This window comes from Mauremys mutica, chromosome 4 (genome assembly GCF_020497125.1).
Source record: "Mauremys mutica isolate MM-2020 ecotype Southern chromosome 4, ASM2049712v1, whole genome shotgun sequence".
NCBI classification, from domain to species: Eukaryota; Metazoa; Chordata; order Testudines; family Geoemydidae; genus Mauremys; species Mauremys mutica.
In genome coordinates this window covers 134942773-134966170 of record NC_059075.1, presented here as the reverse complement: position 1 = coordinate 134966170, position 23398 = coordinate 134942773, and the positions used below count along the sequence as shown (strand labels likewise).

The following is a 23398-nucleotide window of genomic DNA, read 5'->3' as shown; positions in this document are numbered from 1 at the left end:
GGGAGAGCTAAATCTACTCAGCGTAGAGCTCCTGGTGGATGAATAGTGCCAGGTTCGAATGACAAGCTACAAGCAAAGGAGGGAAGCTCTTTTAACATCAGCTGAGGGCTAACAGACCAAGCTGGAGGTACATGAGCACTAGAGGCCTGATCAAAACCACTAAATCAATGGGCATCAGTGGGCTTTGGATCAGGCTCTATCTGAACCCTCTAGGAATGGTCCGAGCTGCAGCAGTCTGCCTTAAGAATAATTTGCTCCAGAGAGGTTGTTTTTTGGTGAAGCAGCATGGGCTAGTGGTTAAAGCACAGGATGGGAAGCCCAGGGATCTGGCTTCTATGTAGCCTTTTGCCACCTTTTCTACCTGTCACCAGTGGCACCTGTCTCACCGTGGCGTTGAGGCTTAATTCACTGGAGCATGTAAAGGCTTTTCTGATGCTTGTCCTGAAGGTACTGTACAAGTGCAAAGTGTCATTCTCGAAAGGCTGAACGAAGTTGCAGTGGAAACCCCGGAGCTGCTCGGGAGGGATCGCTTGAGACAAGGGGGCAGCCCTTTGGAGGTGGGTCCCTTTGGGCTGATTTCACTGGATGTTCTTTTTATTCTTTAGTTCATGATGCTCTTTCCAGCAGAACTGGCACTGCTCCCTAACTATGCTTCCCATAAATAAAGCACAGCATCAGCTGTCATGTCAGTGGGAGACAAAAACATTTAATATGAAAGCCTTTAAACGGAAGAAGGAAATAAAAAGATAAAGGGCAAATTTTATTTTAGTTTCCTTGCTGGTACATTTTTTTTTTTTTGACAACAAGGGGATGTGAAGGCTTTATCAGCCCACCGTTTGAGGATTTATTCACAGAGTCTTAATGCTTACAGAGAGTGGGGGAGACTTTAAAAACGATAAAGTCAGTACAAGTGGTAAGGAAAGCACTGAACAGATGAGATTGATCAAGTGGCTGAATGACCATATGGAAAATGGGGACTATTCTTCACCTTTTGTATAAGCACTCTGGGATCTATAAAAAGTGCTGTACAGGTGTTCTGAATTGTCAGTACAGTTTTACAGAGCAAGCAGGAACTAGGGTTCCTAATGGAGACAGACAGGAAGGACAGCCGTAAATTAGTTATATAGGGTTAAAGCCCTCTTCATTTTCAAAAAGTTTTATTACCCAAAGCTTCCCCAGGCCCATTCTCCAAGGGATCATTACGGGGGAGTTATTGGCAGTTCGGGTTTGAAGCAGGCAGACAGACTGCACACCTAGGTACACCAAACCCCCAGACTATTTCCTAACCCCGCATCTATCCCAGCTGTAACTTAGCAACCTGTGCTGGGCACTAGCATCTAAACAGAAATGCAGTCTTGGAGGAGGGAGGTTTAACCTTTCATTAAGCACCACTCCTCTTTCTACCCCTTTCTGTTCACATACCTAGCAACAAGAGAGGCACTTCAGAGAATATTTTCCAAAACAGCAAAAGGAGTTAGGTACCCAATTCCTGTCGGCTTTCAATGGGAGATGGGCAGCTAATTCTCTTTTATGCCATTGAAGATCTGCCTCTTTGTCACCAAGACACACATTATGAGATAAACAAACATATCTCACCAACCCAGAGCCTATGAGTCAGCTGTGGCCATAGACGTTAAGTGTTGATGATTCAAACTCTGCTCGTTTCAAGAGCCTGCTTGTGAAAGCTACAAGTTAAACCCACCGTCAGCTTGTGATGCACAGTCATGCTGACCCACAGGTACTCAGCTAACAGAGATGCATTAGAAATACTTGGATGGATGGATACTAGCAGGAACTTAGAAGGATTAATTCAGGCTTGCTAGTGTTCTTGCAAGATTTAGAAACTATTTCTACCTGGCAGACTCTTTTGAAGGATGGCCTTTCAGTTATCTAGGAGGTAGGCTGGGACTTTCTGACCTTTTCCCTTCACCCCTGTCATGGCTATTTTCTCCCTGCTGTCCTTGGCAGAAGTGCTACCATGACATGAGTCTTCTACGTCAGACACACAAGGGTAAAGAAAATAGTACTATCTACCACTCATACAGCCATTTCAACAGTAAGTCTCAAACTGCTTTACAAAGGAGGTCAGTATCATTAGTCCATCTGTAAAATGGAGAAACAGAGGTGCAGAGAGGGGAAGTGACTTGCCCATGGTCTCTCAGCAGGCCAGCGGTGGGAACAGAATTCAGATCTCCTGAGTCCCAGTCCAGTATCCTATCCACTAAGCAACACACTCGCTTCCCAGTTTTTCCTACAATAGTTCTTGGCATTTAAATAGCACTTTTCATCTGAAGATCTCATGGCACTTTGGTCAGGCAGGTGTCGTCCTGTCTCTCAATTAAGAGTAGAAGTCAAGTGACTTGTCCAAGGCATCACCGTGAGTCAGTGACAGGTTGGAATAGAACCCGGGACCACGATTTTCAGAAGTGACCAATGATTATGGCTGCCCAACCTGAGCTGCCTTAAAGGGACCTGGCTTTCAGAGAGTGGGTACATGACACCCTAAATGCATGGCACCCAAAATCAATAATCACTTTTAAACATATTACCTATCTCCTTGCTCCCACGTCTGCAGCTTTAACCACTGATGTTGTGGCCAAGTGTTGGTCAATCGGCTGTTAGAAGTTAATGTTGGTAATATTTCATTACATATAAAGCTGTCAACCCCTTTTACACAAGTGTCCTCATAGGATTAATCCTTCTCAGTCTACACCTTTCATGGATATCATCATCATTTCCCCACAGAAATCAGTCCTGCCTACCAAGAACCTGGCAACAGCTAGGCTCCTGGTGTGCTAAGACCACTGATTATCATGCTGACCAGTAGCGTCTCACTGGTTCCTTGCGCTTGCCTGTTGGCTCGTCTTATACTTAAGACAGTAGGCTCTTTGGGGCAGGGACCGTCTTTTTGTTCTGTTTGTACAGCGCCTAGCACACCTGGATCTTGGACCTTGACTACTGCAATACAAACATTAATAAATAATATTAACAAATTTATTCGGCAATTAAGTGTATAGACACAAGTTAAATGTGTAATAAATAGCACCAACTCAGTGAGATTCATCCTACAAAAAGAGAATTTCATCAACAGTACAAAAGATACGTGCAGTGTTTGGCCTTTTTCGCTCTAGATCAGGTGGTTTAAAAAAATTACAAAATCCATATGTATTTTAAAAAGATATAAGACAGGAGGCACGATGGGAGTTGTCGCAAGCACCAATGGATATGAAGAGCTTGTCCTAGCACATTAAAAGAATAAATGCTGCCTTTGTTTATCAACTGTTTTAATCAATAAGGTGTGGGAAAGATGGTTAATGTCTTGGACACAGCTGTTGAGTTTCCTCTTTTGTTCAAACACCCTGCCTATGCCATAAAAGGGAACACGGGGATAAAATTCAACTCAACATGAGATTTCTCCTACTTAACTAATAAGACCTCCTGTTGCTTTGTTTCTGGAGACTGCTTCTCTGTACTGAGTTTCTCTGACAAGCCAGCAGGATATATAATGAATCTGAGGCAACCAGCAGAATGCATAGGTGAAAAAGCCCCAGCAATCCTTCAATCTTCAGCGTGGCCAGCAGGGGATGCAGAAGTGCAAGCTTCATGGTTAGAACACACTTCCATACATTAAGGAACCAGTTCAAACCTTCCTGGGTACTTTATAAAATTACTTCTCAATGCAGTTCCATGGACAGGGAAGCCAGGATTCAGTGGCCTTGTGAAGCTTGCCTGCTGATCCCGAATGTTGAAGCAGCTCTCCATGAACATGGGCACACATGTATCATATTTAGGACACTAATGGAAATAAAATCCACTGGTTATAATGGGTCCGATCACTGCTGGCATAAGGGGGTTAAGCCAATGGAGTTATGCCAGAAGTGAATTTGGTCGTGGCTGTCTGAGTGGAGATTGGGATAACAAGTTTATGATGTTGGGAAGCCTGAGAACAACAGTATCTCAGTCCTGCCTAGGTCACTACACTCTGGTGCTATTTTCTCCTCAAAACAAACACTTCTTAATTGTACATAAAACCAAATATATGTAGCCAAACAGCTGTATACACAAAATACAATGCCTGCAGTGCTCATGGAGAATTGATCTCTGCTCATTAAGTGTTGTGGCACTGCCACATTAACACCCGCAAACTAGCCCTCCATCAACATCATAAGCATTGTGTATCTGCTCTCCAAAAGAATACAAACACATTGCAGCTGCCCGGTATAGACATGTACATTCACCCTGGATGTTCGTTCCCAAGTTCTTTTTTTGTACATACGGAGCGATCGCTTTTGGCTGCAGCCATAAGAACATGCTCCTTATGTACACCTGTGTTCTGTCATTTGCCACCTGTTCCCGGTATAAGACACAGCACAACGAAAGCAGACATACAAAGCATAAGAGATCATCACCTCTCCTCCACCCCCCGCCCCCATATCCCAAATCTTTCAAGGCACATGACACTGCCCTCACTCAATCCCACCCACCCCTTATAAGGGCAAAACAAATACACAACTCTTCTCTGTTAAGCGTCAGTTAAATGCTTGATTCTTGGTGTGCTAGTGAGATAAAAGCATTTTTTAAACTAATGGATCCTAACTCCCATTCCTGATGTTTCCATGGGAAATATTAATTCTTTTAAAAAACATTTGCTGAGGGGTAAAACCACTTGTTGGTCTTCCCACAGTAAAGGTCAGCTTTAAACCTTCTACCCCTTGGGCAAAGAGATCCCTTGCCCCTTTCTATTAGGTATTAAAAAGAGTGATTATATGTTTGTTTACTCATGGAGCTCAAACACTCACTGGACAGCTAGCTTTGGTGTGCTTCTGGCTCCTTCTCTAGCTCAAGTCCATCTTCTCACAAGCCAAGATTATTGCCCCAAAAATAATTTGTTAAGTGTCTCTCAGAAACAGAGGGAAAGGGGGTTGGGGTGATTCTAAACTGAGAAATTTAGAACTCCTGTCCACCTCTTCCCACATCCAGAGAGGGAATTGTCCCTTTGCACAGACTGAACCAACGGCTCCTCCTTTGCTCCTGGTTAGTGCTCTGAATCAGAGACGTAAGAGGGCTGAGTCCATCTCCACACCAGCATATCCTCTCCTGCTATCCTGTGTGACTCTGTCTGAATCCGTGATTCGTTCGAAGCCAGGAAGTCCACAGCTCTGTTCCAGACCCGCTTCATTTTTTTCCTGAAAGCGGGAGCAAAACGGAATAGTCATCTCTGCCTTATGTTTTCTTGCTTAGCGCACTTGTCACTGCCTGCAAAGTGACTCTTAACCTCCTCCCGTTGCCTCTCAAGATAGAGTAAAGGAGATCAAAGCTAACATTCAGAGCTAAACCTGAGACAGGGCGTCAAGGCACAAACTCTTTATACACAGTTCTAATACTGTGGAAGCTGAGCCCTCCAGGCACTACAAGCAGGCTTATAGATTGCACAGAATTCCAAACCTGAATTGTGGTGCAAGGAGACCCCAATTAGTAATTTTCCCCAAGGACACCTGCAATAACGTTTGCAGAGCTCCCTTAGATTTTAGAACACAAAGTGGAGCTTGCCCTGTTCTGGATCTGTGTCTAGTTATGCTCCCAACTTTCAGTTCAGGATCCCATGCAGGCAAATGAGCTCAAACCTTTTTGATCAGATCAAACCACATCAGACCTTTTTCCTACTGGTAGTACTGTGACTGATTATGGATGAGAATGATTAAGGCTTTGTACTTCATAACAGCATGGATCTCAAAGTACCCTACAAAGCAGGGATGATCTCCATTTTACTGAAGAGGAAACTCAACTTTAGAGACGAGGCAAATGGCATACTGCAGCAAAGAAAAAACAGAACCCCGTCTACTAACTCCCCATCTTGTGATCCCGCTACTCAACCATGCTGCCTCCTTGAAGAGCAACAAACCCAGCAACCTACCTGTAACTGGACAGCATCTCCCATTTACATCTGCCTAATTAGCAATTGCTTTGCTCTGGCCAGTGGGAAACCCAAATTTGATTAGTGATCTTAGTCTCACTCCCATGGCAGGCAATGCACAGAGCCATCCAGGAAAGAGCTACTCTGATGCTCTGGCTACACACTGGATGCCTCATTCTGAAAGGCACAGCACTGCAGTCCTCCTGGTCAGATGATATGACAGAGCAGTGGTGATGTTCAGGAGAACATCTGATTCAAGTTTAGATGACGGAACACAAATAGAACACCCCAACACCCAGGAAAAGCAAACAAAAGCCAATTTCTGCTTGATATGACAATGACAGTACACCTGTGAGAGTGTTCAAAACGTCAGCACTAGGAGAAGAGCTCTGCGTGGCTCGAAAACTTGTCTCTCTTGTCAACAGATGCTGGTCCAACAAAAGATTATCTCACCCACCTTCTCTCTCTAATATCCTAGGACTGACATGGCTACAACTACACTGCATAGCACTAGGAGTGTCACATTTATCCCCAGTGGGTTACAACAATAGTCTGGGTTATGTCAGAATCCTTTACAATCCCAAAGGCCAGACTCATTCCTCTAAAATTCCTCACACCCCGCTCCCCAAGAAGTCCGCTTCCAGTCTGTTACCCACAAAGTGCACTATGACCTGAGCTGAAGGCCCCCTTCCTAAAGGAAAAGAATTTGCTCACCTGCTTTGGGGTGGAATGAGGGTGTCTCGAACGTGAAGGATTCCTACATATGGGTATCGCTCCAACCTCTGTTCCCACTCTTTGTAGTGATCCTGGACAGCATCTGTAGGAGGAAACAGAATGAGGCAAAGGGGAGTGAAATTATCTGAAATGAAGAGACCATTTTAAATCAGATCGCCAAAATGCTGTTGGGTTCTACCTATGATTTTCTTCACCATTTCATACATGGCCTGCTCCTCTTCTTCCATCTTCCGCCAGCGATACTTCAGGAGTAACAGGATCCCCCAGAGGGCAATTAGACCTATGAGTGGACGAACAAAATGGAAGCATATTCATGTGTTCAGTGGATGTTAGCTGCTCTATTTTCTACTCTTATCAGAGACAGTTTTTATTCTCTGCTCTCCAGGACCTGCCCAGAACTATATCTGTGTTATTCATGTTGTTTATTGTGGCAATCACAACTCATGGGAATTCTGAAAATGACAGTGCCTGAGTCAAACTCCCAAGGGGGGAGGGATTTCTTGGCAGACCTCACCTGTAGTGTTCCCTTTCTGCCAGAAAACTCAGGATGACTACTGGTCTCTACAGCATTAAAATTCAAGACACCTCACTTTGACAAAGCCTACCCCACAATGATCCAGAAGAACAGACAGGCTTCACTGCTCTCAAAATAAGGGGTCAGAAAGGAGAGGAAGCAAGGCCTTGTGGTTAAGGCACCGGACTGGGACTCATGATATGTAGATTTAAGTCATCACTTTGCCACTGACCCCCTTTATGACCATGAACAAGTCACTCAGTCTCTCTGTGCCTCAGTTACCTATCCATAAAATGGGAATAATGATACTTCCTTTGTCTGTCTTGTCTATTTAGATTATAGGCTCTTCACAGCATGGCAGGAACTGCCTCTCACTATGTGTCTGTACAGCACCCGGCAGTTGGGCCCTGATCTCAGCTGAAGCATTTGGGCACTACCACAATACAAATTGACACAGAAATACTACAACTCATTAACAGATGCCAGAAAACTGAATAGTGTTGTACATGGAAGGGATGAGAACAGTTTTTGGACAGGTTATTAATAGACTAACTTTGCAGGCCACCATAACAAATGCTTGAGAAACACTTAAATGAGATGGACAGCTCATGTACTTGCTGATTTGAAATAAAGGAAAAGCACTTACTGCATGACAATGTGTCTCTACAGGTCTCCTTCTATTGCTAGATCACAGGTTAGAGAGAAATTAACTCACCAATTCCTTTAACATTTACCACTAGTTTAATGTGGTTGTGGGAGTGTGAGTAGGGACAGGGAAAGCTCAGCTATTAAGGCTAAGGACTTACTCCAGAAGAAGATGAAAAGGTTCATAATGGCGGTGCTTACTGCCCGGCGGAAACGACAGCCTAACCCCATCCGAGGACGGGTGGATTCGAGGCACACCACCTGGTCTACACTGGTAACCGGTTCTGATGGGTCTTCCCCTTTTAACCTGATGGGGAAAGGCAGAAAACCACCCCTGAAGAGTGCACAGACTCCAGCAACAGACTTTAATCAGGACAAGGTGAGCAAACATATTGCAGCAGCTGTAACTCTTTCAGCACACTACGTAGAAAACACTAAAGCATTCTCACTGCTGGTCTTTCCAGAACATTTCAGCACTGGCTGCTTAGCAAGGGAGGAATATGGCTTTAGAAAAGGCAGCAGGATCAGAACTCCCACTGGTAAACTGAAGTCTCCCTCTGCAGACACTTTGACAGCACTTCTCAGTGTGCAGAAGATTAAACTTTAAATTGGATTCCCATCTCTCAGCATAGAGAAATGGAAATGTTTACTGAGTCACTCATCAGCAGTTGTGCAGAGAGCAGCTGAGAGAGTGTGAATGTCTGTGGAGGCTGTACTGTTTTCCTTGCTACAGATGAGTATAAACAGTTTAGCTGGAAAAGTGACACCAAATCAAATATGGCTAACGTAAACCAGACAACTTGGAAAACATATATGGCACAGTTCATAACACATTCCCAACTTCACTCGTACATGCACTATTCAATCAGATACCCTTTGCACTTATAGCACAGATAGATAGATTAATCTACATCTACGTTTGCTTCCTTATTGGATCTATTAAATCAGTAGGCATTAGGTAAATTCAGCCTAAAGTGGTCCAATTTGTAAGAGATGGATTAAGAATTTTTTTAAAGCTACCAATTCACTGTAGGGTTGTAATGAATAGCCCACTGTAGACAGGCAGTGCAAATTACTTGAACCCTTAGTCTGGCAGCATGCAAACAACAAGCCACTGGCAGGTTATAGTTGTTTAACTGAGCCTTGCTGTAACTGGAGATATCCAACTGTTTCACAACCACTTTGTCTGATTTATAGTCCAAATCTTAAATGAATGTATAGAACAGGCAGCAGAATTACCAAGCACAACGATCTTATTTTGTTCCGTTTTTACCAGTGCGCAGTCAAAATAACTTCACTTAATGTCTGTTAAAAAGCCAATAGCAGTTTTTTAGCACACTGTACATTCTTATTGAGTTTCATAATGAGCTGCCAAACACTGGATCAATTTGGTGAGCTGTTGATGAAGTTGTTAATAATGCATCTGAAGAAGTGGGTTTTTACCCACGAAAGCTTATGCCCAAATAAATCTGTTAGTCTTTAAGGTGACATCAGACTCTTTTTTTTTTTTTTAAAGAAATAGACAACACTTGGAACATTAGATTACAGCAGTAGCTGTAGGGGGCAGGTTAGGAGAAAAAAACCAATGGAATTCTACTCAAGCTATGCCCACAACTCCAGTGTTTCTGCTGAAATGAGATAAATAGCAGTGAAACAGCTAACTATGTTGACATTTAAATTATCATTACTAGACCCCAGAGTTAATACTGAATGGAGACAGGTCACATCTTTGTGAGCTATGTTAGTATGTCCACTGACTCAGGAAGACAATACCGCATTAGGCTACATTAGAATGTTATATTCAACTATAAGGGCTACAGATTTAATATTCTGTTTCCCTGCATCTATCAGAAACTGATAGAAACATGAAATGTGCTGGTATGGCATAACAATTCACGCTAGTTCAATATAATCTCTGATAACTGCAAAGGGGGCAACTTCAGATTGCTAATATTTTCCCACCTTGACAGTTCTCCAAAGAAAGTTTGCTTTCAAATAATGTATCAGCATTTTGGTGCTTTAAACTACATTTATAATGGGTCCCTGCCTACAATTAGTGGTTCTTAATATCTCCCACACAGTCCATGAGGACATCCGAATGAGACAGGCATAGGAGCCTTTATAAATATACAGAAAGCACTTATACAGCATTTTATATTTTTCAAAGGGCTGAACAAAACCTTAAGCTGATTTTCACAGGATGATAATTTTGTCTAGTTAGAAATCCAAGATTGTCAAACACAAATATTCCTCACTCTCCTCTCAAGTGTTAAAATCATGGCTATCCATGAAGCATAAGAGGAAATACTCTATCTTAGACAGACCCAGCACCCAGTGAAGGTAATGGGAGCCTTTCCATTGATCAGGTATTCTGTTAGTAATACATACTTATGCTGACACACTCTGAAGATGCCATTCACATTTTTTTTTTTTAAATAGCAACCTTCATCCTCAGATCGCACAGCATTTTACTAACTAACAGGATTGCTTCAGTCAGTAATGACATTCAGTCACCTCAGCGGTGGAATGTGGCTGCACATTAGAACACCAAAGCCCCATTTTGCAGCAGAAATACTGAAGAGAGCAGTATCCAATGAAAAGAGTTGGGGAGAATTTTACAAGGCAGATTCTAATCACACAGATTTGGAACACGGGCAGGACATGTGGACTAACACTTCAAAAATTTTTGCAGCACTGTTGTAGCAGGGTTGATCCCCAGATATTCGAGAGAAACAGTCGGTGAGGTAATATATTTTGCTGGACTAACGTCCCGGTTGGTGAAAGAGACAAGCTTTCGAGCTACACAGACCTGAAGTAGAGCTCTGTGTGCTTGAAAGCTTGTCTCTTTCACCAACAGAAGTTAGTCTAATAAAAGGTACTACCTCACCCCTAAATCTTGCAGTAAGTGCCAGGGGATCTTTAATAACCACAAGAATTCAGGACCTCAGATTTATCCATCATTTGAAAGACAGCAGCTCCATGAGCACAATGCACCCTAACGCAACGCTGGGACACTGACTCACCTATCGAATCACCAACAGTTACTGCAGCACACTATTTTTAATTTGGAGGTTCTCCCATTCAAGTACTGACAACCCCAATCCTGGATTATTTTATGAGATCTAACAGGATAGGTGATAGTCCAACAAGCCAATATACACTAAATATCAAATTACATCAGAGCAGCCAGTGCTGTGAATTATAACGTGAACAGCTTGTACTGCTACTCACTCACCATATCCCTAAATCATTGTTACTGTTCAGTATCCATTGCAGGGCATCTTCAAACTTCTCTGGGGAACTGCCGGTTACATTCTACATAGAAGAATCCATAAGAAGATTAATTCTGCATTCATTTGAGAAGGTGGAATAACATTATTGCCTTGCTGTAATGGGAGAAATTGCTCTACCTGCATCCTCCCCCCCCCCCGCCCCCCCAGCCCCGATTACCTCTTATCATCAATTTAACTAACTCGGCAAACTGGCAGAGAGGTAAACCAAATCTACACACCGGCCTGGAATCTTGACTATAATTTATAACTTGGTATATCATACATGAAGCACACTGTAAAACAATATTCTCCCTACACTTCTGCTAAATACAACATAATCTTGCTGACAATTTTCTATGAAGAAGTGGAACATTAGGTCAAAGCAGCCTGCCTTCTATCACTTCGGGGTGAGTTGGGGAAAACCTTACTGCTGCCAGTACAGTACAATACAGGGACATTTCTGGCATCAGAAGACTGACAACTAAGGAACAATCATTAGTTAGATTTACAACAGCTAAATCAGTGTTGTCAGAGAGATGGAGTAGAAGATTGTTTTCTGAAAGAAATGCGGAGAACAGGACTGGCCAAAGGAACGACTGGAAAGACTCAGAACCAGATGAAGAAATGAACCAGATGGTACATTGTTTTATAAAGCAATAAATAACTGATAGAAAGACATTAACTACAATACACAACAATTAACACTCATTCCCATCCTACTTACCGCCACATGATCCTTTGCTTCACTAACCAGAATGCATTTACTTTTTAGCTTCTCAGGGTTTCCACACTCAAAACTACCTAGAAAACAAGTCAAGGAGATAGAAACAACCCATAAAAAAACCACAACTTAGACAATCAGGAAATGCCCTGAACGATCTGGAAGCGTTATTCTTTTAAATCAGTTTTAGCTGTAGCCAAAATGCTTACACAGAAGATTGGAGTTAAATATTCTAGCCAGATAATGTTATGACCTTTAATAAAATTTGTAGCTACTGTATATAGGCTAAGACAAGGGTTCTCAAACTGGGGGTTGACCCCCTCACAAGGTTCTTATATGGGGGGTCATGAGCTGTCAGTCTCCACCCCAAGCCCCACTTTGCAGCCAGCATTTATAATGGTGTTAAATATATAAAAAGTGTTTTTAATTTATAAGGAGGGGTCGCACTCAGAGGCTTGCTATGTGAAAGGGGTCACCAGTACAGAAGTTGGAGAACCACTGGCCTAAGATAAGGGCAATCAAATCTATTGCTTCAAGGTATATGCTACCCACCACAGGAGCCAAGAAGAATACCATCATCTCAGTCTACAAAACTGCGCATTTGGCCAAATGCACTAGGAACACTTTCCATCAGGTATGGTGCATGTTCAACTTGACTGATCAATGTTACAGTGGAGTATACCTCCCTGCTTCAACCTTCTACTAGAACAAAGACAAATGTTGAAGGAAAGTCCACAAACCCAGAGTATGAAAACCTGACTTGAAAAGAAATCTGAACATATTAAATAACTGCTACTATGCTATTGAGTACAATTTTTAAAAGTGATTTAGGCACTTAGGCGCATAAGACTCACTGAACATGTAAAGGAGTTGGGCTCCTAAGTTACTAAATCACTTTTCAAAATGGAACTCAAGCACTTTTGACAATTCTACGCATTAGCACAATATTAATAAGATTTGCTTGACTGAATAATGAGAAGATATAAGAAACTTCTAACTGCATTTCCTTCTCCAACATGAAACCATTAGTCATTGACCTGGGTAGCCACTTGTATTCTAATGTTTAGTTGGACTGTTTTGGCCAGTGTTCTAAGACAATGTTTTATATAAATATATGGAAAAGCTCTGCTGTTGGACTCTGGTATCTTGCAAGCATTTGAGGCACTGGGGTAAAAAAGTTATAAAGTTGAGTATTTGCATCTCAAATTCCCAGTATATGATCTGCAAACAACAGCTCCATACAAACACAGGTACCTAGGCAGTGACATAAGTGCATTAGTAAAGCACAATTCACATTTAAAGAAAACATTTTCTTCACCTTTTGCCTGCTTTCTCCGTGCCCCTCAAGTCATTTGCACAAGGAAAATGTCCAGCCAGCTGGGAGATGCAGTTTGCTGAACCCTCCTAAGTGCTTTATAATGACAATCAGAACTTACCAGCTTGTATTGCCAGGTAGTTATATAATTCATACAGCATGGTCATTAAAATGTCCTTCTGTTTAGCTTGACAGAACTGAAAATCAAAAATAAATAATAAACATCAAAACATCAATAGCAACAAGATTGCAATTAGATCAGCCAAAATACAAAAATAAAATGCTAATGAAAGTGTATGTTCAGTTGTGCTCTACTTCATCTGGTAAAATTAAAATACAGGATTACTGAGGCAAAAAGTCTAAGGGCCTAATCCTGTAAATTGCTGAGCACCTCCCGTGAAATGCAATTACTTCAAAGTCCCAAACATCACAGCCTTCTACTCCAACAGCAGCTGAGGGAGCAGTTCCTTCAAACTCAGGTACAGTAAATAGATTTATGATAGACTTCCCCAGAACATCACAAGAGACCAACTATCAATTTACCAGCATATATCACCACACTGAATTTGATACAGAAGTCTGTCTCTCTCAATAGTGCATTATGGAATAAATCAGGGCTGCACAAACACATCTCAACAGAGATTAGGGATTTAGCTTTATTAAAGCGTCTATTAGAAAAGCTGACTATATAGGTAAAATCTCTGTCACAAATCAAAGTCACTTATGTTACAATTAACTAAAGAAAATAATACCAAGTGATTCAGATCTTCAGTAGTTTAAATCTACAACTTTCAGATTCTTCTATACAGTCACAATCTAGTCTGGCCTAAAAACAAAAAACAAAACAAACAAAAAGCCTATTAAATCTAACTTTGGTAAACCACTACATTCCTCCTGTAAAATGATACAGGCTATTTGGCAGTGATATTGACAGTAACTGATTTGTGAAATTTGCTAGAATAGTTAACTGTCTGTGAGATGGATGCCCCTACCCTACGGATTTTTAAAAAACGAACTTTAAATTTACACTTACATCATCTGTCCTTGTCTCACAATCCACAGTTAACAGTTTAACTGAGAGAGAGAAGAAAATAAGGGTTAGTCAGCTGGAAAATAAAAACTCTGACAGAGAAAATAACTAGTGATTAAAGCAGTGGTTAAAAATAGCTACTTTTAAAACATCTGATTCTTCTACCATTCATCCCATTGAGTATTACCTTACTAGTCAAACGATGCTTTTGAAACAACTAAAGTAGGCCATATCGAAACCTAAATTAGTAACATACACATATCAGAGCAGAAACAAGGAATTTTGTTTAATAGGCAAATAGGCTGGAGTTTACAAACCATTTTGCAAATAATTCTAGAGAGAAATGTTTTATGCTCTTGCCGTATTCACTGACTTTGAGAAAACAGGGCAGCGTGCTCACCTAGTCAATGCACAAAACACTCACACCCGTGTTGCGTTTTGGCAACCACACTTTGCAACCTCCTTCCACATACCCTTTTCCTTCATTTTGGAACCAGGCAAACAACATTTCTGTGAATTTAATCTGCTACAGTAGGGCTATAGGATGTCACTTTTTTTTTTGCATATTTAAGATCAAATATTCTTGGAGGTAAGCAGCAGAAGGCAATTTCAAGTCTTGTACTTTTGAAGTGGACAAGATCAAGGACACTGGATGACTGTGCTTTGTAGAAAATGACATTAAAACAGATGATGGGCAATTACACGGGTAGTACATCATTATGATGGAGGATCATAAAATATGTCCTCAGTGCTAGATGAAAATTTAACTCCCCATAAAAATCTATGGATTTGAAGAATCTCAAGCCAAGTTCACCTGAGAGGAAAGAGGGAAAAAAAGAAGGAAAAAACCCCACCCACAAGACACTTTTCCATGACTAACAAGGTGTCCCAAGGTTTGGGGAGACAAGAGGCAAAGACAACACATGAAGACAGGGAGAAGAAAAATAAATGCAGTGAAGATGGACAATAGAGGGGATGGAAACAAGAGGGGACTGAAGAGAAAGGAGAGAGGAAAAGGGGGGAAGCGATTTTAAAAAGTGTTTAATCCCCCACGTACGGTTCTCCTCTGCCCCCAGAAGCCAGCCTGGCCCGATCATCTTCACCCAGAGGATGCCCAGGAAAATCACCAACAACACCAGGGTGGCCAGGTACAGGAACCAGGACAGGTAGAACTCCAGACCCTTACCCTTTCCTACTGCCCCCTGCTTGGGGGCTGCCCCTGTCAACTGACTCATGGAGGTTAACCCTTCTCCCCCTGTCCTCCACGGGATCCTGCGGATTAATCCCCCTACTACTGTTGCTGTCCCCCCCTGGGTGCTGGGGGTTAATCCCCCATCTCTTGTCCACCACTGGGTGCTGGGGGTTAACCCCCCATCTCTTGTCCCACTCTGGGTGCTGGGGGTTAGCCTCCTTTCTGTCTCCCATTGGGTGCTGGGGGTTAAACCAACATCTCTTGTCCTCCACTGGGAGCTGGGGGTTAACCCCACATCCCTCGTCCCTCGCTGGGTGCTGGGGGTTAACCCCACATCCCTCGTCCCTCGCTGGGTGCTGGGGGTTAACCCCACATCCCTCGTCCCTCGCTGGGTGCTGGGGGTTAACCCCACATCCCTCGTCCCTCGCTGGGTGCTGGGGGTTAACCCCACATCCCTCGTCCCTCGCTGCGTGCTGGGGGTTAATCCCACATCCCTCGTCCCCCACTGCGTGCTGGGGGTTAACCCAAAATCCCTCGTCCCCCACTGTGTGCTGGGGGTTAACCCAAAATCCCTCATCCTTCCCTGGGTGCTGGGGGTTAACCCCACATCCCTCATCCTTCCCTGGGTGCTGGGGGTTAACCCCACATCCCTCATCCTTCCCTGGGTGCTGGGGGTTAACCCCACATCCCTCATTCTCCACTGGGGCCTGGGGGCTAACTCCCTTTCTGCCTCCCACTGGGGCCTGGGGGTTCTCTCTCTTTCTGCCTCCCACTGGGGCCTGGGGGCTAACTCCCTTTCTGCCTCCCACTGGGGCCTGGAGGCTAACCTGACGTCTCTGGTCCCACACTGGGAGCTGGGGTTGAACCCCCTTTCTGCCCTCCACTGAGTGCTGGGGGCAAGCCCCCCAGGGGCTGCTGTCTTCCCCAGCTGGGCCCAAGGGTTTAGCCCCCCTGCTACATCCCTGCGGGGAGGCTGGTATCCATCATCTTCTTCCTCCTCCGAGCCCTCCTCCTCACTCTCCCTACGGCCCTGGGCTGCTGTCTTCCCCAGCTGGGCCCAAGGGTTTAGCCCCTCTGCTACATCCCTGCGGGGGGGCTGGTATCCATCATCATCTTCCTCCTCCGAGCCCTCCTCCTCCTCCTCACTCTCCCTACGGCCCTGGCTGTGGGCGCTGTGTGCTTGGGGGCTGGGGTTGCGGCGAGGGTGGAAGGCCGAGGCCGGCTCAGGCCTGGAGGCGCTGCCCGTGCTCTGGCTCCTCCGGCCGGCCGCCCCCTCCGCCCGCAGGCGCCTCAGTTTCTTCACGTAGAGCTCGCGGGTGGAGTCGGTGATGGGCCCCGGCTGGAAGCCCAAGGCCCGCAGCTCCCTGCCGAGCTCGGCGTCTGACAGGCCGGCCATGCTGGGGGCTGCTGCTGTCTTCCCCGACTGGGGCCTAGGCGCCTCCTCCCCCCGCAGGCGGCCCAGCTTCTTCACGTAGAGCTCGCGGGTGGAGTCGGTGATGGGCCCCGGCTGGAAGCCCAAGGCCCGCAGCTCCCTGCCGAGCTCCGCGTCTGACAGGCCGGCCATGCCCGGAACTGCCGCCCAAGCAGAGGGCCGGAAGCGCTCTGTGAGAGGGGAAGCGAGGACCGCCATCTTGGGAGAGGCGGAAAGGCGGCCTCTAGCCTCCATCGTGGGAAGGTCAAGGTAAGCGCTGTGCAGCGCCGAGCCGGGCTATTGAGCCCGCCATCTTGGAAAGGTCGAATAGTCCCAAACACCTCCCATGGACGCCATCTTGGGGAGGTCAGAGCTCTGGTCCCAAGGGCCGGCTCTCAAGCCCGTATCGTGCAGGGGCTGGGCTGGGAGGCTTTCTGCCTTTCACGGGAAACAAGATAGACACAGGGGGATAGGGTGACCAGATGTCCTGATTTCATAGGGACAGTCCCGATTTTTGGGTCTTTTTCGTATATAGGCTCCTATTACCCCCCACCCCCCGTCCCGATTTTTCACACTTGCTGTCTGGTCACCCTAAAGGGGGGTAGCGCAGCCTTTTATTTGTGATTGCTGCAGCTAGATGCCCTCGTGTCACTGCTTCCGACGACCCATCGGTGGCACAGTGCATTGCAGGGCGGTGACACTTGGCTGCCAGGTTGCACTGCAGAGGGTGACCGAAGAGATGTTGCATTGCCATGGGGCGAAGCTTTGGTGGCAGTGCCATCCTGGGGGGAGGTGGGGCTTTGGCGCCAGGCTGCCGAGTGACATGGTGGTGGCTTTTGCTGCTGCAGGGTAACAGGTGGACACTTCTATGTGCCTTGGCATTGTTATGCAACAGCCTCTTTGTACCCTATGCCATTGCTGAGCAGGTTACTCTTTTATGCCACTTTTCAATACAGCAAGAAGATGTGCTTGAGGTGTCACCAGGGTGCACCAGATTTGTCCCCGAGATAAAACCCAGGCACCCTAAATTGCCTCTGTTTTAAAAGCAGTCTCTCTTGTGCCGTTTTATATTCCCAGTGAACACTTGGTTAGTGATCAAAGATAGTGGAATAGGTAGGAATGGCCCTCACTTGAGGAGACCCAGCTTTGAGAACCGCAGACTGAAAGTAGTTTGACGTCAATGAATCCAGAAAAGCTTGGTAATTCTGCCCCTTGCCACGCCCATAGTTGTGTGTCTTCCTGTGTTCATCGACAACTGATATCACTGGTGCAATGATAACAGTGGGGAACCTACCAATAGTTGACATTTGTGAAGAGAAAAAGACAGCTCTTAACGCCAGATGTCCCTTCTCAATTCTCACTGGTCCACCTAACTTTCTCCTTATCGAGCCCCCTCTCAGCTTTCATCAACCCTTCTTAAATGTATTAATTTAAAGTATGAATCTGCACCACTGAAGCTGATGGGAGCAGGAGCAGGCCCCTCAGATTTATTGGAGGAAAGGGAGTTGTTTGAAGCTTATAACTTAAAAAACCAGCTTTGATTTGAAAATTAAATTTGTCATCAGTGATGTAGAGTAATTGCTTTTTGCTGTTGCATATAATAATACAATCAAAGTGGCTGAAATATTGTTTATTATTGGAATGTTATTAAAGGTAACGAGGACCTTGTGACTAATGCACATGCACAGTGCCTACATAGGAGTTTTTATGATTAGAGCTATGAGGACCACCAACCCGCCATCTGATATTAGCAGCAGTGTGTAACTGCCAAGCTGGGTAAAATAAATGTAGTGATCACATGCTGCTGCTTTTCTGGAATAGAACGTAATAACCTTAGAATAGATGTTATAGGCATGCATGCATATGCATGCTCACACACACATTGGGGCATGCTCCTGCTTTGTGTCCGCACAGTTATTCTAGGTGACATCAGCTTGGCACTGCCAGAGTGCTGGTATGTTAAAGCCTATCACTGTTGGTTCCAGCAGTACAAAAATCTTCTTTCTTCTCCTCCCCTCAGTTACACAGGTTTAGGTTCCCTTTTAAGTTGAGAGGAGACCTTTGAAGTGTGAAACATTTCTGCTGGATTCCACCGGGTACAGTTGGCTGGATCAGCAGGAGGAACCATTACAGAATCATGTCATCTGATTAGAATTTGCATCTTGTACAGTTTCAGGGAGTGATTGTGACTTTGATTTTATTTGATGTTTTAAATAAGAGGAAAAGTTGGTATGGTTGCTTCTGTCTCCTAGTATCCTCCTTTCATACTCATTTTGTTCTCATCACTTATTACAATTTAGGCCATCAGATCGAGCCATTCTAGGTCTTCCTGAAGAAGGTGGTTGCAAAATACTCTACAATTTAGTTAGCAAACACAAACACCCGCTTAGCAGACACCAGGCGGTCCAGTGAAGAATCACACTCCATTCTGCTGGGAAGTCTGGAAGTGCTAATCTTAGCCTCCTGTGTTCACTAACTGGAAAGCACAATTAACAGCTAATAATTTGGAGCCATGTAAATACAGAATGAGAATATTCTGCTAATGCTCCATTTCTGCAGACTCAGGGGTTTTAGCTAGTTTGGATAAACTCAGGCCACGCATGCAGACTTCAAATCCACCCAAGCATGCAAACCCAGTCCAAATTCCACCCATTTTAAGGGCACCTATCCCTAGTTAAGAGACCAGGCCAAATTCATGCCTACTGCAACCTCACATGGATGTCAGTGGGGATATGCCAAAAATGAGTCTGGCCCAGCATTAGGATTCACTGGGTGACTGCCTGTCTTCAGAAACCACCCTGAAATATAGACTCCTGGACTTTAAGACCAATCTTCAGTCCTGCCCCCATCTATTTTAGCAGGCTATATTCTTTAAGCAACTGATTGTTTTGGTCCCGTGAGTGAACATTTAAGACAGGTTTCATTATAATTCCTCTTGGCTGTTACCTTTGCAATTGAATGGCAGCTACAGTGGGATAATTATATAGATAATTATGGGCTGGGTTGGCCCATCTTCGTCAGTGAGTAGAGGGGTCCCAGAACTGGCTGGTGAGGAAGTGTGTGTGTGTGTGTGTGTGTGGGGCACGGATTTGTGGCTCCACCACTTCATCCCTACCACACAGAAGGGAGGATGAGAGAGACTGGATGAGGAATGCGTAGGGGCTGACCTTGTGCAAGATGAGGCCTCCATCCCCTGTGTAGGACCAGGGAGGCTGTCACCCCTGCTCCTTCTGTGGAACCCAACCGCCCCTTATAGAAAACTAGTGCACACTGAGTCTCCTGGAGTGACCTGGCTGCCCACTTACCCTTGCCAAAGGTGCACAGATACCACGGTGATGGGCACCGTCTAAGATGATAGATGGCTACTTCTGTTTGAGGCTGTAGATTGGCCCGTAGTACCATTAGCTGCTAAGCAGCTACCTGTTTTTTTCCCAGTGTCTCACCCAGAGTGCAGATTAGAGATACTGTTGGGTCTGCTAGTTGTAATTTCTACGGGCCCTTTTCTGTCACTCCTGCTCACGTTGTGTGGTACCATAGTCCATGAGTAGCCCCAATGATTTCAAAGGGGTTACATGCAGAGTGAGGTGCCACCCAGTGGGCATACAGATGGCAGAATCAGGCCCTAAGAAGTTTGCAGAGACAGGCTAAAATGTTCAAAGCCACCTAAGTTTGAACCCCCCAGTTCCCATTAAAATTAATAGAAACTGGGCCTTCAAGTCCCTGTGGTGACTTTGAACATCCCTGCTTTAGTTACTGTAGGATTGACCATGGCTGAGACTAACGTGGCCACATGGAGGGAGCAGGGAGAAGTTACTCCCCCACAGCAGCATGACTGCATTAGATCTGCCTAGATTGTGGTAGCGGGCCAGCCGGAGCAGCTTCTCTGATGCTCCCTACCTGAATGGAGAGGAAGGTTTGAGTGAGTAGATAGATGTGGAGTCATGGATGCACCATCCCCATGCACCTCCTGGATGCAGGGGGTGGGGGAAGGGGGTGTATCCCACATCACGAAAAGGGGTGTAGCCGATTAACTCCCACCCAGTACAAGAGGGAAGGTAGTTCCAAGCCCTGACCCAGCTCTCTCTAGTTACATGGTTAATTGGCGACACCCCTTTTTGTGGTGTGGGATACTCTTCACTTACACTGGATACTCACAGGGTATTTGTGCCTGCCAGACACCCTATCACTCATGAGCGCAGCACAAGTGCAGCTGGAACTTTTCTTATCTCTGGCCAGATTGTGTGACATGTCCTGAGTCTGCCTGGCTTTCTGAGGAGGTTAAGGCCCTGTATTTAGTTCCTCTTTTTCATTTCCCCACTCTCCAGCTTAGCTAGAGAAAAATGTGATCAGTTTCTTGAGAGGTGAGTTCACAGCTACCCACGTATTGGCTTGCGGTAAGGTAATGGAGTTTGCTGCCCTGGAAACTGGATGAGCTGCTGCTAGCAAAAGGAATGATTTGAGCTGATGGTGGTAATCGAATGCTGACAATAGGAGGAAAAAGGGAAAGGAAAAGGACTGACACTTCTAAGCAGCCGGCTGGGATGCTGTGCATACAGATGGGTGTGGGAGCCGGCTTTCTGTTTGGTTCATTACAGGGGTGCACATCAGAGGCAGGAAGATTGAAGGGACAGGAAACAGGAGTGTGTGTACAGAGCACCAGCAGAAAGGAGAAGGCTAGTTAAAAAGACCCTGTCAAAATAGGTCAGGCCTAGAAAGGGGCCCACTCTGATGATGGTGAGGGTTAGAAAAGTGACTGTACATATGTCCCCTTCTTACAGCTCAGAACTGTTTCATGTGTGTATTTGGAGCCAGATCAGCCAGACAAGGACAAAAGTATGTTCTCATTCTCTCTCTCTCTGTAACTCCCCTTAGCCCTGCAGAGCTACTGGAGAGGGAGCTGGGTTCTACTCTGGCTTGTGCCTCAGCTGAAGAGTCATGAGCTACGTGCTGACTGGCGAAGCCAACTTCTGCCCAGGTAAAAATCTGAAGTGGGAGGTCGCACCCTTTAGAGCCACAACTGGATCTCATGCGTCCTGCATGGGAGACAGGGTCAACCATGTCCATAGCACCAACCACCCCTCCCTTAGACTCCATGGAAGTCTCCTCAGGTTGTGGGCTCCACCCCTGGGGTGGTGAGATTTTGCCTCGGCCCCATTGCCAGCCCTCAGGACAAAGCTCAAGTTGCTACAGTCAGAGGTTCTTTTGGGGAACCTCCTCTGCACTGGGCAGTGTCCCTGCATGGGGGGAGCTCTGGGAGCATCTACCAACTGGGGAAGCCCTCACAGGGCAGCGTCACAAAGAGGGGAGTGAAAGAGATCGGGCGGGTGCAGCCTTGTGCCCGGAGCAAATCTGAGACCCACACAGCTGTCAGGAGATCTGCAGGGCTTGGGAGCAGAACCTCATAGGTTTTCCTTCAAGAAGAGCCTCACCCAGTTTTCCTTCCCTGTCCCGTGGTTTTCCCCTCGTAGGAGGGAACAGCTCAGGTTTGTAGTGAATGCCCCATTAAGAACAACAGGCCTGTCTCTGATCTCACTTACGCTGTAAATCTGGTAAGTCAGTGAGCCAGATCCTCAACTGGTGCAAACTGGGCTGGCTCCATGGAAAGCCAAAGATCCTGCCCTATGAGACGGCACTGTTTTCATTTCAGCCTTGCTGAATGCATCACATTCATTATCTTCTCTCCTCAGATTCAATTACCAGTGATTTTATAGTGTAACCTGCCCCTTCACCAACAATCCCTGCAAAACTCCAGCTATGTTAGCCTGATCAGTCTGTGCAGTGGAAATATGAGTTTGAATTGCCTGTTAAAGTTGGTAAGCACTCCTGACTACGTGTACTGTTACATGGGAGGAGATTTATCTTCTCCTAAGGGGGGACTGGCTTTCAAAACACAAAGTACAGAGCAGTTCCAATTGCATGTGTGTTATTTTGGCACTAACACTGCAGCTATTTAAATGATCCACAGTGACAGCAGAATTTATGTTAAATTGGGAGGATAAAATTGGATTGGAATTGGATACTTGTCACTCAGACATATCATTTGTCTCACTATTTCACACCTTACAGATGTTAAATTCCATGGTACCTATAGAGTGACTGTTCTTAATTGAGCAAAAGGCATGTAAATGCATTGTAATTAATATTACATTAAAGTGGAATTAATCATTTACATTCAGTTGTGTTTGCAAAGTAGAAATAAACATGGATCTGTGCGTGTTATTGCACGGCAGAAGTGAGCATGGACCATAAGCCGTGTGTATTCACAGTGTAGTAGCTATGGGTAAAGTGCACCTGACAGTAAGATGGATCTTCATATAGTTATGGTGAATTGCCAGTATTACCATGATGTGTGGTCCAGCAGGAGGGAGTGTTCTGTAGTGATTAAATCAGGGAACAGCAAGTCAGGACTTCTGGGTTCTGTTCCCAGCTATGGGAGAGTGTGTCCTCTAGTGGTCAGACTGGGGAGCAGAGAGTCAGGACTCCAGGGCCTATTCCAAGCTCTTGAAGGCAACATCCTCTAGTGATTAGATCAGGGATGGAGAGTCAGAACTCAGGGGTTTTGCTGTTTGACCTTAGGCAAGTACTTAACCACCCTCTGCCTCAGTTTCCCCATCTGTAAAACAAGATCAACAATATTTATCCACATTGG

The 23398-nt window shown here is 45.1% G+C and overlaps 1 protein-coding gene and 1 long non-coding RNA gene across 2 annotated transcripts; one reads left to right on the top strand and one right to left on the bottom strand.

Annotated features, from left to right (window-relative positions):
• Positions 1-2980: 2980 nt before the first annotated feature.
• Positions 2981-17012, bottom strand: LEMD2 (LEM domain nuclear envelope protein 2). Its single transcript, XM_045015217.1, has 9 exons — positions 15204-17012; positions 14150-14190; positions 13238-13313; positions 11805-11881; positions 11044-11123; positions 7970-8115; positions 6828-6929; positions 6629-6731; positions 2981-5186 (listed from the first exon to the last, which is right to left on the bottom strand). Exons 1-9 carry the CDS (start codon positions 17002-17004, stop codon positions 5036-5038), a joined length of 2577 nt encoding a protein of 858 aa, XP_044871152.1. The 5' UTR covers positions 17005-17012; the 3' UTR covers positions 2981-5035.
• On the top strand, positions 16809-22794 carry LOC123369531. Its single transcript, XR_006579073.1, has 3 exons — positions 16809-17019; positions 21622-21724; positions 22437-22794. It is a non-coding gene; the product is annotated as an uncharacterized LOC123369531 (long non-coding RNA).
• Positions 22795-23398: the final 604 nt, after the last annotated feature.

Coding starts and splice junctions, on each gene's coding strand:
- LEMD2 (XM_045015217.1), bottom strand. CDS start 17,004: ATGGAGGCTAGAGGCCGCCTTTCCGCCTCTCCCAAGATGGCGGTCCTC. Junction 11,882..13,237: donor CTACCTGGCAATACAAGCTG/GTAAGTTCTGAT, acceptor CTTGTTTTCTAG/GTAGTTTTGAGTGTGGAAAC. Junction 5,187..6,628: donor CTCATTCCACCCCAAAGCAG/GTGAGCAAATTC, acceptor TCCCGCTTTCAG/GAAAAAAATGAAGCGGGTCT.